The sequence below is a fragment of the Austrofundulus limnaeus genome, unplaced genomic scaffold, assembly GCF_001266775.1.
Source record: "Austrofundulus limnaeus strain Quisiro unplaced genomic scaffold, Austrofundulus_limnaeus-1.0 Scaffold104, whole genome shotgun sequence".
Taxonomy (NCBI): domain Eukaryota; kingdom Metazoa; phylum Chordata; class Actinopteri; order Cyprinodontiformes; family Rivulidae; genus Austrofundulus; species Austrofundulus limnaeus.
In genome coordinates, this window is record NW_013952506.1 from 1,382,431 (window position 1) to 1,394,777 (window position 12,347).

Sequence of the window (12,347 nt, forward strand, 5' to 3'; positions counted from 1 at the left end):
TCTATATTGCATAAAAACGAAATGGCTTCAACCAGAAAATAAACAAAAAATAAACAAAAAAAAATAAACCTGATGTATTCTGTTACATCTGCGGTGAATAGACCCTTCTGCCTAACAGGAATCCAGTCCCAAGTTTCATATACTTTTTTTGGTATGAAACCTGGAGATCAGAACAAAGCTTGAACGCCGCACATGGTTTGCAAAGCATGCACCGAGTACCTGCGTCAGTGGCCAGAGGGCAAGAGGAGTTGTCTGAAACAGAAGTTCAAGCCCTAAATTGGAAACAATGACGACGGTAACATGCACTTTACGTGTCCACAACCTTAATTAATTAATCAAGGTGGACTGGTACATTTACAGTAACCGATGTTTGTAACATTTCATCAATAGATTGTGTTAGAAAACAATATCTTAAAAATCTAATTCGGATGAGAAATATTACTAAAAATCAACCGATAATGTCAAAAAATCTAATTATCCATAATTATCCATTTAGACAAAAAACTCAGATTTAAAAATGAACTTAGCATAAAAACGTGACCTGATTGTTATTTTTGGATTCAGTAGTGGATGTTTGTATTAAATCAATTGTCAAAAGATAAACTATTTAAAAAAAAACATTTTTTTTGTAACCCTGTGCTATTTATAGTAGGTTATTTCTAAAGCAAAAGAGTACATTTCACTCTCAACCTGTCTCATCTTTTGGATCACTTTGAAATATCTGTTGAAACAAATGCTAGTTTAAACATTATAGTTTCACTTTTCTTTAGACATACTGAACAGTATTCCTTACTTCTGATACAAATGGGTAATCAGGGCTGGTTTGATTTGAAGTTTGAATTCATGTTCCTCATCGTAGGGGGACGTTTTGTAGTGTTGCAAACATGATCTATTTAAAAGAAAATCACAAGAAGATTATTATTATTATTTTTTGTATTACATAAGCTTGATAAGCATGCATTCTGAAACGTTTTTAAAAAACCAAGGGGTTTACTGTGTGAGAAGAAAGAGGCGGTCGTAGGGCAGAGCCAGGAAGGTTCCACAGGTCACAATGATCTCCAGCAGATGGTGCAGTTTCCTGAGTCGGACCACTTGCTCCTGCAGATCAACCTCTGTGCTCAGGAAGTAACACTGTGGAGAAAATGACTCTCAGTTCTTCGCTTAAACTCAGATGTGAAGTGACATTAAACAGTAATCTCACCAAGTGGTTTAGAGTTGTCAGTTCTTCACCTGGGAAATAAACAAATATGATACAGTAATAGATTAAAAGTGGTTTCACATCTATATAAAAACTGTGCGTAGAAATTAAGAATGATCACAAAGTTACCAATCAGGTAGTTGATATAATCTTTTCTCATCTTGTCCAGACCCATCTCCAGGAGCATGATAATGGGGGTGACACCTGTAAGAGAGACGTGTTCGATCTGCTGGTGGTAGGACTGCAGAATAAGCTTACTGAGGGAGCTGCTGCTGTCTCTGTGAATCTACAGTGGGTCCAACAAAACCAACAAGAATCCTCAGTCACAATCAAAGACTTGTACACCACTCAGTTGTGAACAGGTGTCTCCATCTGCACGCTTCTTACCCAAGGCTTGATATCGTCATATCTTAGAGCTTCAATCACCAACTTCAAACTGTCTCTGATGTCCTCATATGATGTCACGCCTCGTTTAAAAAGAAAAATGATTACCTATAGCCTTTGATAAAGTCACATATACTGTAATAACTAAAATAATACTTTTTCTTAACCGAATCCACAGCTGCTCCACAAAATCCAGGTTGCCTCTTTCCAAGAAACAGTTGAAAATGGGGGGGTCCGTCTCAGATTTCAGCTTTGTGGTTTTCAACAAAGCACAACAACAAATACATCAATTTTATTTTTCTTTTACATTTGAGATGAAGCTCATTTTAAACATCATCATACCTCTGCTGTTTTTGCAGCCTGGTCTTGTGACGTTATTGCAGTGGTCTTAAGTTCTGAAAAAGAAAAAAGTCGTTTTAACAGCGTGCTAGCTTCTCAGCATGCTAAAGGCGCATCGATCTTACTGAATACAGACACCTTCAAGGTAGGCCTTGGTCACATTTACAGCTGAAGTGCTTTCTATGGGCTCCATCCATTCAGTCTCACCGGTTTTCAAACAATCTGCAAGACTCTGAAATAATCAAACTGATTCATTTAGTTATTCATTGAAATATTTATCATTATCTTAAATTACAATAAAACACAAACCCGAAGAAACTCCAGCTCCCTATACATCTCAAACATCGGACTTCTCATATCTCCACTGGCAACTTTGATATTCTGCAGGCAAACAAAGACACACAAGACAGGAATTGTGTTTTATGTCATTTCTGTTATTTGACTAAGTAACCATTTCTAAAGTAAAGCATAATAAATATGATGTTTTGGGTATGGATGGTTGCTGTTCACCATTGTTGCTGTTGAAGACAAAGGAGGAGCCTCAAGTACGCTCTCCACGTGACTCCATTTGAAATCCACGGTCACACTGCTCTGTGACTCAATGATGGTGTTTTCAAAAACAGTGGAGCCAAACAAGCTGAACCTGGCATTTCCTTTAAGCCCCATCTAGAACACAATGACAAGTAAAAGTGAATAAATAACCATCAGTGTAGATCAGCCAAAGAGAACACAGTCTGCCTTACTGAGGATGGATGATGTCGTTTCTTATGCTCTTGTTTCAGTTCCTCCAAGGTAAGCAGAGATGGTTTGTCCACAGTGGAACCTGGCAGCATAAAGACAAGTGCCAAAACCACACAACAATTATTTTGTGTTTAAGGATTTCTCAGAATAGTTGGCATAGCAATGATGTTTCAAATATACCTTTGCAGGTTACAGAGTACAATTTGACACCAGTCACTTTATTTCCCACGCAGACTGGTTCAGCACCAAACCAAGTTGTTCCAGCAGGATCAGACATGTCACATCGAACCCAGAGAGGGTGTAAAACAAAACTGCTGTCCACGGCTGACACGCCAGAGTTTTGAAATAATGTGTACAAAGACAGCAGCTGTCTATAAGAAAAAAAAAAGTGGTTAATTACATATGCAACCTCATTTAAAATAAATGCAAAGAAAAAAAAACTTAACCAATGTTCACCTTGCTTTTGTGACTGTAAGCGGCTGCGGTCCCTGTTCATTTTGTAGAACATCACAACCATCATCAGCATCAGATTCTGATCTCTCAATTACTTGTTCGTCATCTGGTTCACTTAATTTTGGAACCTAGTGATATAAATTTAGCAAAAAGTGAAGTAAAAATCACCGAACTGAAAATAAAATCAGTGCAATAATTCCTCTCAGATTTAGGTCTATGTAATTTGCCAGTGACGATTGTTAATTTAACAGTGTTAAGTTATAATAAAGCCCTTTCACAAATTATGTGTAGCTCTTAGAACAACAAAGTTAAGCAAACGCTCATCTGCATTAAAGAGCTCAGCTCTGTTGGTATCAGCAGCTGATCGATTTAATATGTGACAAGACTAAAAAATTACTTACAGCCTTTTCGCAGACAAACACTGTCTGGCTGCCACAGTACAAATTTACTGCAGCAATTTTATTCCCATTTATCTTTAATATCTGGATGTCGTCCTAAAAGTAGACAAACATAAAGTAACACAAACACAATGAGGTTTGTTTAAGAGTTGTGATCTATTTTTGGGTGAATGAATTACCTCATATGAACATGAATCACTGCTTCCCTCCTGAAAAGAGCTTACCAACACAAGAAAACAACAACTTTACGTGAGAAATGAATTAGGTGGAAAAGCTTCCCGTTAATAACTTATAGCTAACAGGTTATTGACGCTACTCACCGAAGAACACTGAAAAACATCTTTGCCCTCGATATCACCCTTGAGCCCATTTCAAAACTGGAGTCAGTCAGTTAGTATTAGAAACCAAAATATGTTAACAAAATGGTACACAACTAGGCAAACTTCATGCTACTACTGTTTGACGCTCGCGCGCTCACTCAAACAGTGACGACATGAGTTCACAGGTCATTGCATAAAAAGTGTGAAATTTTTTTATTTAAAAAAACTAGTTGATACATTTAAAAATGTTTTAAATATTTTACTCCAACGAGCAATACATTTTGATACAAAAAATTAATTATTTTAGAGAAGTTAAAAACTGAAAGTAGTTCAGGTTTTCCATTTACGTAGAATGATGTTGCGCCAAGACTGAGAAAAACATAGTCCCAACATATGAGCCACTTTTAATGGTTTTGTGAATAATTATTTCAACGTATTTTGTACTTATAGCTACATATCATATATTTTGTGTTTTTTAATCATTACTGTGAGATTAAGTACAAAAAATATCAAAGTATTGTTAACGGAAGTGGTTTTCGCCCAGGCGGAGGCATATAGGACAACGGGTGACTTACCAACTTCCTTTTTACTGTGGCCGCCATAGTGAGTGGAGCGTGCTTCCCGGCGAGCCGAAAAATAATTACCGAAAATGGTAAGAAATCGCAGGCATATGACTCTGAATATTACGTGTTGTTTGTTATTTCACTGTATAGCCTGCATTTCAGTGGAAGTCTGGAAGTTTTACTTTTTCAAGACGTTATTTTCAAGCAATGAAGAGCAGATAACCTAAACACTCCTAGCATGTGACGCTAACACGAGGAGCCATTTTAGGCGAGCAGTCCGTGATTCAGCCCAGTTACACGTGTACTGGGTGCTTCGTAGCTCACTAACCCGACATGAAGTCGATTTATGATAGTTAATATATTATTGCACTTGACCAAAATCTCTGCTTTAGCTTGCTGTTTGTTTCATCTCGTGGTCATTGTATACTCAAACGAGTGATCAAGGGGGGGAAAAAAGCGTAGCCAGCCATGTTAGCAGTTAGCAGCTATTCATGTACCTTGTCCTGTTGCATTTGAGAAGGCAGTAACCTTTTAAAGTTTGCAATTATTTTTAAAACTGTGCAATGACTAATCGTGAGTTGTGTTTGTTGGATACATTTAAGCCAGTRGCTGCATWATGTGTMGWAACWATGCTTTTGTTTTTGGSACCATGCACGTGACATATATAATTTAWAGCTTGTTTCATCCTCAGGCCTGTGCCCGACCTCTTATCTCGGTGTATTCCGAGAAAGGAGAATCCTCAGGCAAAAATGTAGTCATGCCTGCTGTGTTCAGGGCCCCCATTCGCCCTGATGTTGTGAATTTTGTTCACACCAACATGCGCAAAAACAACCGMCAGCCTTACGCTGTCAGTGAATTGGCAGGTGAGTGTCTTTGTCATATTGATCCATGTTCCCTTTATGAATCATGTTAAATAACTTTTTTTTGCCTATATTGTGTATAAGTCTAATTTTGTTTGTGTGTTTCAGGCCACCAGACAAGTGCAGAGTCCTGGGGTACAGGAAGAGCTGTAGCCCGTATACCCCGTGTTAGAGGTGGTGGTACTCACCGTTCTGGCCAGGGTGCTTTTGGAAATGTATCCTTTTTCATCATACTTAACTGTCTTGTGTGAGCCTGCGTGCCCTTGACAAAACATTGTATACTGACTTGCTGTGATGGTGTAATTTGCGTCTGACTCTGTGATCAGTGACAGTTGCCTGCTGTCACATACTGGCACAGATGGCTGGTGACTCTTGAGTCTGAGCAGGTAATTAGTTATAATATATCGATCATGTTAGTGTCAAGCTTCCTTGACTTTGGTATAGATGTGTCGTGGTGGACGCATGTTTGCCCCCACTAAAACCTGGCGTCGTTGGCACCGCAGGATCAACACACCCCAGAAGCGCTATGCTATCTGCTCTGCCCTGGCTGCTTCAGCCATTCCTGCACTTGTCATGTCCAAGGGTAGGTTTTCAAACCATTACTTTTAAAAGTAGTTACATGTTTAAAAATTAAAATGGAATATTCTGAAATAATATTTTGAGTAGTTATTTTGTTTTGATCTATATTTGACTTGCTGTGATGGTGTAATTTGCGTCTGAATCTGTGAACAGTGACAGTTGCCTGCTGTCGTTAAGCTGTCATAGAGTACTGATGTGTTATAAAGTCTGAGCAAGTTCAGGCAATAAAGTCAGCCATCCCTTTGTAAATATAATTTGATTAAATTAAGTTGTTTGTTAGGTCATCGAATTGAGGAAATCCCTGAAGTCCCATTGGTGGTTGAAGACAAAGTCGAGGGCTACAAGAAGACCAAAGAGGCGGTGCTCCTGCTTAAGAAGCTTAAAGCCTGGAACGATATCAAGAAGGTACAGTTTGGATATTTAAAGACATTGTTGGTTTTCCCCACGTGTCTGTTGGTGAAGTTTTGTAGTCCTGAAATATAATAGATCAGTTGGACATTCTGACAGGTTTGTTTACAGACTTGATATACATGACATTTGGCTTATGATTTTAAACTTTATATTAGATTTTTATTTATTTATTTTTTATCTTGCAGCTTTTTGTAACTACTAACATGGAGTTGCTTATTTTTCATTCGCATGACATTTGCTAAACCACATGCTCAGTGTTTTTTACACCCGTTTTGTGATTTATTGAACATATCACTGAAAACTTATATTTTAGGAGGGATTGTTATGACCTCGCTCAAAGAAGTGGAAACACGCTGAATAACCAAAGAGTGTTTTGTCTTAACTAAACAAAGCAAAAAATGATACAAAACATGATGCTGTCACACTGTAATCTGTACAAATAATTTCTTTTCTTCACAAGTTGGCGTAAGTTGTCTAAAATGTTATAATGGGACGGTGTCTTTAGGATATCTAAGGAAGTGGTTCCCAAAGCTGGGGTTGGGACAAAACATCAACTTTGGGTACCCAGATGATTCTCAGACAAGAGTTTTAATGCAAATAAATTGCAATCAATATAAATGAACAAAAGTAGCGTTGGGGTTATTAGATTGTTATCTTTAACAGGGTTATTGGCAAAGTTTGCAGACGTAAATCAGTAATATCTGGGGTCACAGTTTCTGCAACTGTTTTGTCGGCTGGAAGCAAAAAAATAAATGGAAACCACTGTTATGGGGGAATAACAAAGCAGAGTTCTCCCTCTTTAAAGGAACTGCAGTGAAGAACAGTTACACTTATATTAGTGATTTAGGTTTTGGTTTGTCTTGTGAAATGTGTTTTTCTGAGTGTCCTGTATAAATTGTTTTCAGGTCTACGCCTCTCAGCGCATGCGTGCCGGTAAGGGTAAAATGAGGAATCGTCGACGGATCCAGCGTAGAGGGCCATGCATCATCTACAACCAGGACACTGGTTTAACCAAGGCCTTCAGAAATATTCCAGGTGAGCTCTCATAAACTTAGAATTCACAGCATGGTAAATGCTTTTGAATGTCTGCAAGTGAATAATTGTGCTGCATTATGCAGGCATCACTCTGCAGAACGTGAACAAACTGAACCTCCTGAGGCTTGCTCCTGGTGGTCACGTTGGCCGATTCTGCATTTGGACTGAAAGTGCTTTCCGCAAGCTGGATGAGCTGTACGGCACCTGGCGTAAAGCTGCCACCTTGAAGATCGACTACAAGTGAGTATTTGGCTTATAACGTAAATGACGAGGCACAGCATAGTGTACGTTGTACACGTACTTCACAGTGATGAGCTTCCACTTCATGGTCCGTGTTTTTGAACTATATGATATTTATTGAAGTTCTGAGTTAAAGCAGAATAAAAGTAGATATATCTTTTTTTTGTCTGTCAGAAATTAAAAATGGTTGTTCTTTTTAACAGCCTTCCCATGCACAAGATGACAAACACAGACCTGACCAGGATTCTGAAGAGTGAGGAGATCCAGAAAGCTCTACGTGCACCCAAGTACGTACCTTTGTGTATATTCTGTATGTTAAATTGCTGTGGCTATGATGATATTACACTTCAGGTCCGTGTTTCTGAATCCTGATTATTATAGAAGTCCTGAGCAAAGCAAAAAGACAATCCCTTTCAAAACTCTATAGCAGTCCTTTACATTAAGCCTGGGTTTTTTGTTTTTGTTTTTCCTTGCAGCAAGAAGATCAACCGCAGAGTCCTGAAGAAGAATCCTCTGAAGAATCTGAAGATCATGTTCAAACTGAACCCTTACGCCAAGACAGCAAGACGTCATGCTATCCTGCAGCACGACCCTACTGTAAGTTTGTTTTTTGTATTTATTTGTTTAAGTCGAGATGGAGGTAAAACTTGGTAATTATTATTATTTTTTGTATTACATAAGCTTGATAAGCATGCATTCTGAAACGTTTTTAAAAAACCAAGGGGTTTACTGTGTGAGAAGAAAGAGGCGGTCGTAGGGCAGAGCCAGGAAGGTTCCACAGGTCACAATGATCTCCAGCAGATGGTGCAGTTTCCTGAGTCGGACCACTTGCTCCTGCAGATCAACCTCTGTGCTCAGGAAGTAACACTGTGGAGAAAATGACTCTCAGTTCTTCGCTTAAACTCAGATGTGAAGTGACATTAAACAGTAATCTCACCAAGTGGTTTAGAGTTGTCAGTTCTTCACCTGGGAAATAAACAAATATGATACAGTAATAGATTAAAAGTGGTTTCACATCTATATAAAAACTGTGCGTAGAAATTAAGAATGATCACAAAGTTACCAATCAGGTAGTTGATATAATCTTTTCTCATCTTGTCCAGACCCATCTCCAGGAGCATGATAATGGGGGTGACACCTGTAAGAGAGACGTGTTCGATCTGCTGGTGGTAGGACTGCAGAATAAGCTTACTGAGGGAGCTGCTGCTGTCTCTGTGAATCTACAGTGGGTCCAACAAAACCAACAAGAATCCTCAGTCACAATCAAAGACTTGTACACCACTCAGTTGTGAACAGGTGTCTCCATCTGCACGCTTCTTACCCAAGGCTTGATATCGTCATATCTTAGAGCTTCAATCACCAACTTCAAACTGTCTCTGATGTCCTCATATGATGTCACGCCTCGTTTAAAAAGAAAAATGATTACCTATAGCCTTTGATAAAGTCACATATACTGTAATAACTAAAATAATACTTTTTCTTAACCGAATCCACAGCTGCTCCACAAAATCCAGGTTGCCTCTTTCCAAGAAACAGTTGAAAATGGGGGGGTCCGTCTCAGATTTCAGCTTTGTGGTTTTCAACAAAGCACAACAACAAATACATCAATTTTATTTTTCTTTTACATTTGAGATGAAGCTCATTTTAAACATCATCATACCTCTGCTGTTTTTGCAGCCTGGTCTTGTGACGTTATTGCAGTGGTCTTAAGTTCTGAAAAAGAAAAAAGTCGTTTTAACAGCGTGCTAGCTTCTCAGCATGCTAAAGGCGCATCGATCTTACTGAATACAGACACCTTCAAGGTAGGCCTTGGTCACATTTACAGCTGAAGTGCTTTCTATGGGCTCCATCCATTCAGTCTCACCGGTTTTCAAACAATCTGCAAGACTCTGAAATAATCAAACTGATTCATTTAGTTATTCATTGAAATATTTATCATTATCTTAAATTACAATAAAACACAAACCCGAAGAAACTCCAGCTCCCTATACATCTCAAACATCGGACTTCTCATATCTCCACTGGCAACTTTGATATTCTGCAGGCAAACAAAGACACACAAGACAGGAATTGTGTTTTATGTCATTTCTGTTATTTGACTAAGTAACCATTTCTAAAGTAAAGCATAATAAATATGATGTTTTGGGTATGGATGGTTGCTGTTCACCATTGTTGCTGTTGAAGACAAAGGAGGAGCCTCAAGTACGCTCTCCACGTGACTCCATTTGAAATCCACGGTCACACTGCTCTGTGACTCAATGATGGTGTTTTCAAAAACAGTGGAGCCAAACAAGCTGAACCTGGCATTTCCTTTAAGCCCCATCTAGAACACAATGACAAGTAAAAGTGAATAAATAACCATCAGTGTAGATCAGCCAAAGAGAACACAGTCTGCCTTACTGAGGATGGATGATGTCGTTTCTTATGCTCTTGTTTCAGTTCCTCCAAGGTAAGCAGAGATGGTTTGTCCACAGTGGAACCTGGCAGCATAAAGACAAGTGCCAAAACCACACAACAATTATTTTGTGTTTAAGGATTTCTCAGAATAGTTGGCATAGCAATGATGTTTCAAATATACCTTTGCAGGTTACAGAGTACAATTTGACACCAGTCACTTTATTTCCCACGCAGACTGGTTCAGCACCAAACCAAGTTGTTCCAGCAGGATCAGACATGTCACATCGAACCCAGAGAGGGTGTAAAACAAAACTGCTGTCCACGGCTGACACGCCAGAGTTTTGAAATAATGTGTACAAAGACAGCAGCTGTCTATAAGAAAAAAAAAAGTGGTTAATTACATATGCAACCTCATTTAAAATAAATGCAAAGAAAAAAAAACTTAACCAATGTTCACCTTGCTTTTGTGACTGTAAGCGGCTGCGGTCCCTGTTCATTTTGTAGAACATCACAACCATCATCAGCATCAGATTCTGATCTCTCAATTACTTGTTCGTCATCTGGTTCACTTAATTTTGGAACCTAGTGATATAAATTTAGCAAAAAGTGAAGTAAAAATCACCGAACTGAAAATAAAATCAGTGCAATAATTCCTCTCAGATTTAGGTCTATGTAATTTGCCAGTGACGATTGTTAATTTAACAGTGTTAAGTTATAATAAAGCCCTTTCACAAATTATGTGTAGCTCTTAGAACAACAAAGTTAAGCAAACGCTCATCTGCATTAAAGAGCTCAGCTCTGTTGGTATCAGCAGCTGATCGATTTAATATGTGACAAGACTAAAAAATTACTTACAGCCTTTTCGCAGACAAACACTGTCTGGCTGCCACAGTACAAATTTACTGCAGCAATTTTATTCCCATTTATCTTTAATATCTGGATGTCGTCCTAAAAGTAGACAAACATAAAGTAACACAAACACAATGAGGTTTGTTTAAGAGTTGTGATCTATTTTTGGGTGAATGAATTACCTCATATGAACATGAATCACTGCTTCCCTCCTGAAAAGAGCTTACCAACACAAGAAAACAACAACTTTACGTGAGAAATGAATTAGGTGGAAAAGCTTCCCGTTAATAACTTATAGCTAACAGGTTATTGACGCTACTCACCGAAGAACACTGAAAAACATCTTTGCCCTCGATATCACCCTTGAGCCCATTTCAAAACTGGAGTCAGTCAGTTAGTATTAGAAACCAAAATATGTTAACAAAATGGTACACAACTAGGCAAACTTCATGCTACTACTGTTTGACGCTCGCGCGCTCACTCAAACAGTGACGACATGAGTTCACAGGTCATTGCATAAAAAGTGTGAAATTTTTTTATTTAAAAAAACTAGTTGATACATTTAAAAATGTTTTAAATATTTTACTCCAACGAGCAATACATTTTGATACAAAAAATTAATTATTTTAGAGAAGTTAAAAACTGAAAGTAGTTCAGGTTTTCCATTTACGTAGAATGATGTTGCGCCAAGACTGAGAAAAACATAGTCCCAACATATGAGCCACTTTTAATGGTTTTGTGAATAATTATTTCAACGTATTTTGTACTTATAGCTACATATCATATATTTTGTGTTTTTTAATCATTACTGTGAGATTAAGTACAAAAAATATCAAAGTATTGTTAACGGAAGTGGTTTTCGCCCAGGCGGAGGCATATAGGACAACGGGTGACTTACCAACTTCCTTTTTACTGTGGCCGCCATAGTGAGTGGAGCGTGCTTCCCGGCGAGCCGAAAAATAATTACCGAAAATGGTAAGAAATCGCAGGCATATGACTCTGAATATTACGTGTTGTTTGTTATTTCACTGTATAGCCTGCATTTCAGTGGAAGTCTGGAAGTTTTACTTTTTCAAGACGTTATTTTCAAGCAATGAAGAGCAGATAACCTAAACACTCCTAGCATGTGACGCTAACACGAGGAGCCATTTTAGGCGAGCAGTCCGTGATTCAGCCCAGTTACACGTGTACTGGGTGCTTCGTAGCTCACTAACCCGACATGAAGTCGATTTATGATAGTTAATATATTATTGCACTTGACCAAAATCTCTGCTTTAGCTTGCTGTTTGTTTCATCTCGTGGTCATTGTATACTCAAACGAGTGATCAAGGGGGGGAAAAAAGCGTAGCCAGCCATGTTAGCAGTTAGCAGCTATTCATGTACCTTGTCCTGTTGCATTTGAGAAGGCAGTAACCTTTTAAAGTTTGCAATTATTTTTAAAACTGTGCAATGACTAATCGTGAGTTGTGTTTGTTGGATACATTTAAGCCAGTGGCTGCATAATGTGTCGTAACAATGCTTTTGTTTTTGGCACCATGCACGTGACATATATAATTTATAGCTTGTTTCATCCTCAGGCC

The 12,347-nt window shown here is 38.4% G+C and overlaps 3 protein-coding genes across 3 annotated transcripts in view; 1 reads left to right on the forward strand and 2 right to left on the reverse strand.

Moving 5' to 3' along the window:
• zwilch (zwilch kinetochore protein) overlaps positions 1-4,005 on the reverse strand; it is a 5,502-nt gene extending 1,497 nt beyond the window's left edge. Inside the window, exons 1-16 of the mRNA XM_014013678.1 lie at positions 3,834-4,005; positions 3,693-3,732; positions 3,517-3,609; positions 3,119-3,243; positions 2,843-3,033; positions 2,665-2,744; positions 2,432-2,587; positions 2,231-2,302; positions 2,060-2,153; positions 1,925-1,977; positions 1,739-1,832; positions 1,586-1,665; positions 1,328-1,484; positions 1,202-1,230; positions 995-1,131; positions 794-889 (exon numbers count right to left, since the gene is read on the reverse strand). Of these exons, the coding sequence (XP_013869132.1) occupies positions 794-889; positions 995-1,131; positions 1,202-1,230; positions 1,328-1,484; positions 1,586-1,665; positions 1,739-1,832; positions 1,925-1,977; positions 2,060-2,153; positions 2,231-2,302; positions 2,432-2,587; positions 2,665-2,744; positions 2,843-3,033; positions 3,119-3,243; positions 3,517-3,609; positions 3,693-3,732; positions 3,834-3,883 (1,547 nt within the window). The 5' untranslated portion in view covers positions 3,884-4,005. The remainder of the gene's footprint in view (positions 1-793; positions 890-994; positions 1,132-1,201; positions 1,231-1,327; positions 1,485-1,585; positions 1,666-1,738; positions 1,833-1,924; positions 1,978-2,059; positions 2,154-2,230; positions 2,303-2,431; positions 2,588-2,664; positions 2,745-2,842; positions 3,034-3,118; positions 3,244-3,516; positions 3,610-3,692; positions 3,733-3,833) is intronic.
• A 391-nt stretch (positions 4,006-4,396) lies between these two features.
• Positions 4,397-12,347, forward strand: part of rpl4 (ribosomal protein L4) — an 8,173-nt gene continuing 222 nt past the window's right edge. The window contains exons 1-9 of the mRNA XM_014013682.1: positions 4,397-4,485; positions 5,088-5,259; positions 5,365-5,471; positions 5,701-5,839; positions 6,116-6,240; positions 7,152-7,281; positions 7,365-7,521; positions 7,725-7,808; positions 7,998-8,118. Of these exons, the coding sequence (XP_013869136.1) occupies positions 4,483-4,485; positions 5,088-5,259; positions 5,365-5,471; positions 5,701-5,839; positions 6,116-6,240; positions 7,152-7,281; positions 7,365-7,521; positions 7,725-7,808; positions 7,998-8,118 (1,038 nt within the window). The 5' untranslated portion in view covers positions 4,397-4,482. The remainder of the gene's footprint in view (positions 4,486-5,087; positions 5,260-5,364; positions 5,472-5,700; positions 5,840-6,115; positions 6,241-7,151; positions 7,282-7,364; positions 7,522-7,724; positions 7,809-7,997; positions 8,119-12,347) is intronic.
• On the reverse strand, positions 8,226-11,263 carry LOC106521209 (protein zwilch homolog). The gene is made up of 15 exons (XM_014013680.1): positions 11,091-11,263; positions 10,950-10,989; positions 10,774-10,866; positions 10,376-10,500; positions 10,100-10,290; positions 9,922-10,001; positions 9,689-9,844; positions 9,488-9,559; positions 9,317-9,410; positions 9,182-9,234; positions 8,996-9,089; positions 8,843-8,922; positions 8,585-8,741; positions 8,459-8,487; positions 8,226-8,388 (listed from the first exon to the last, which is right to left on the reverse strand). The coding sequence occupies exons 1-15, from the start codon at positions 11,138-11,140 to the stop codon at positions 8,248-8,250; spliced, it is 1,455 nt and encodes a 484-aa protein (XP_013869134.1). The 5' UTR covers positions 11,141-11,263; the 3' UTR covers positions 8,226-8,247.

Excerpts from the sequence above, each read along its gene's own strand:
- LOC106521209 (XM_014013680.1), bottom strand. The coding sequence starts at position 11,140 with ATGGGCTCAAGGGTGATATCGAGGGCAAAGATGTTTTTCAGTGTTCTT. Across the intron at positions 8,923-8,995 it reads GTGGATTCGGTTAAGAAAAA|GCGTGACATCATATGAGGAC; the intron begins GTATTATTTTAG and ends TTTTTAAACGAG. Across the intron at positions 8,488-8,584 it reads TTATATCAACTACCTGATTG|GTGAAGAACTGACAACTCTA; the intron begins GTAACTTTGTGA and ends TTTATTTCCCAG.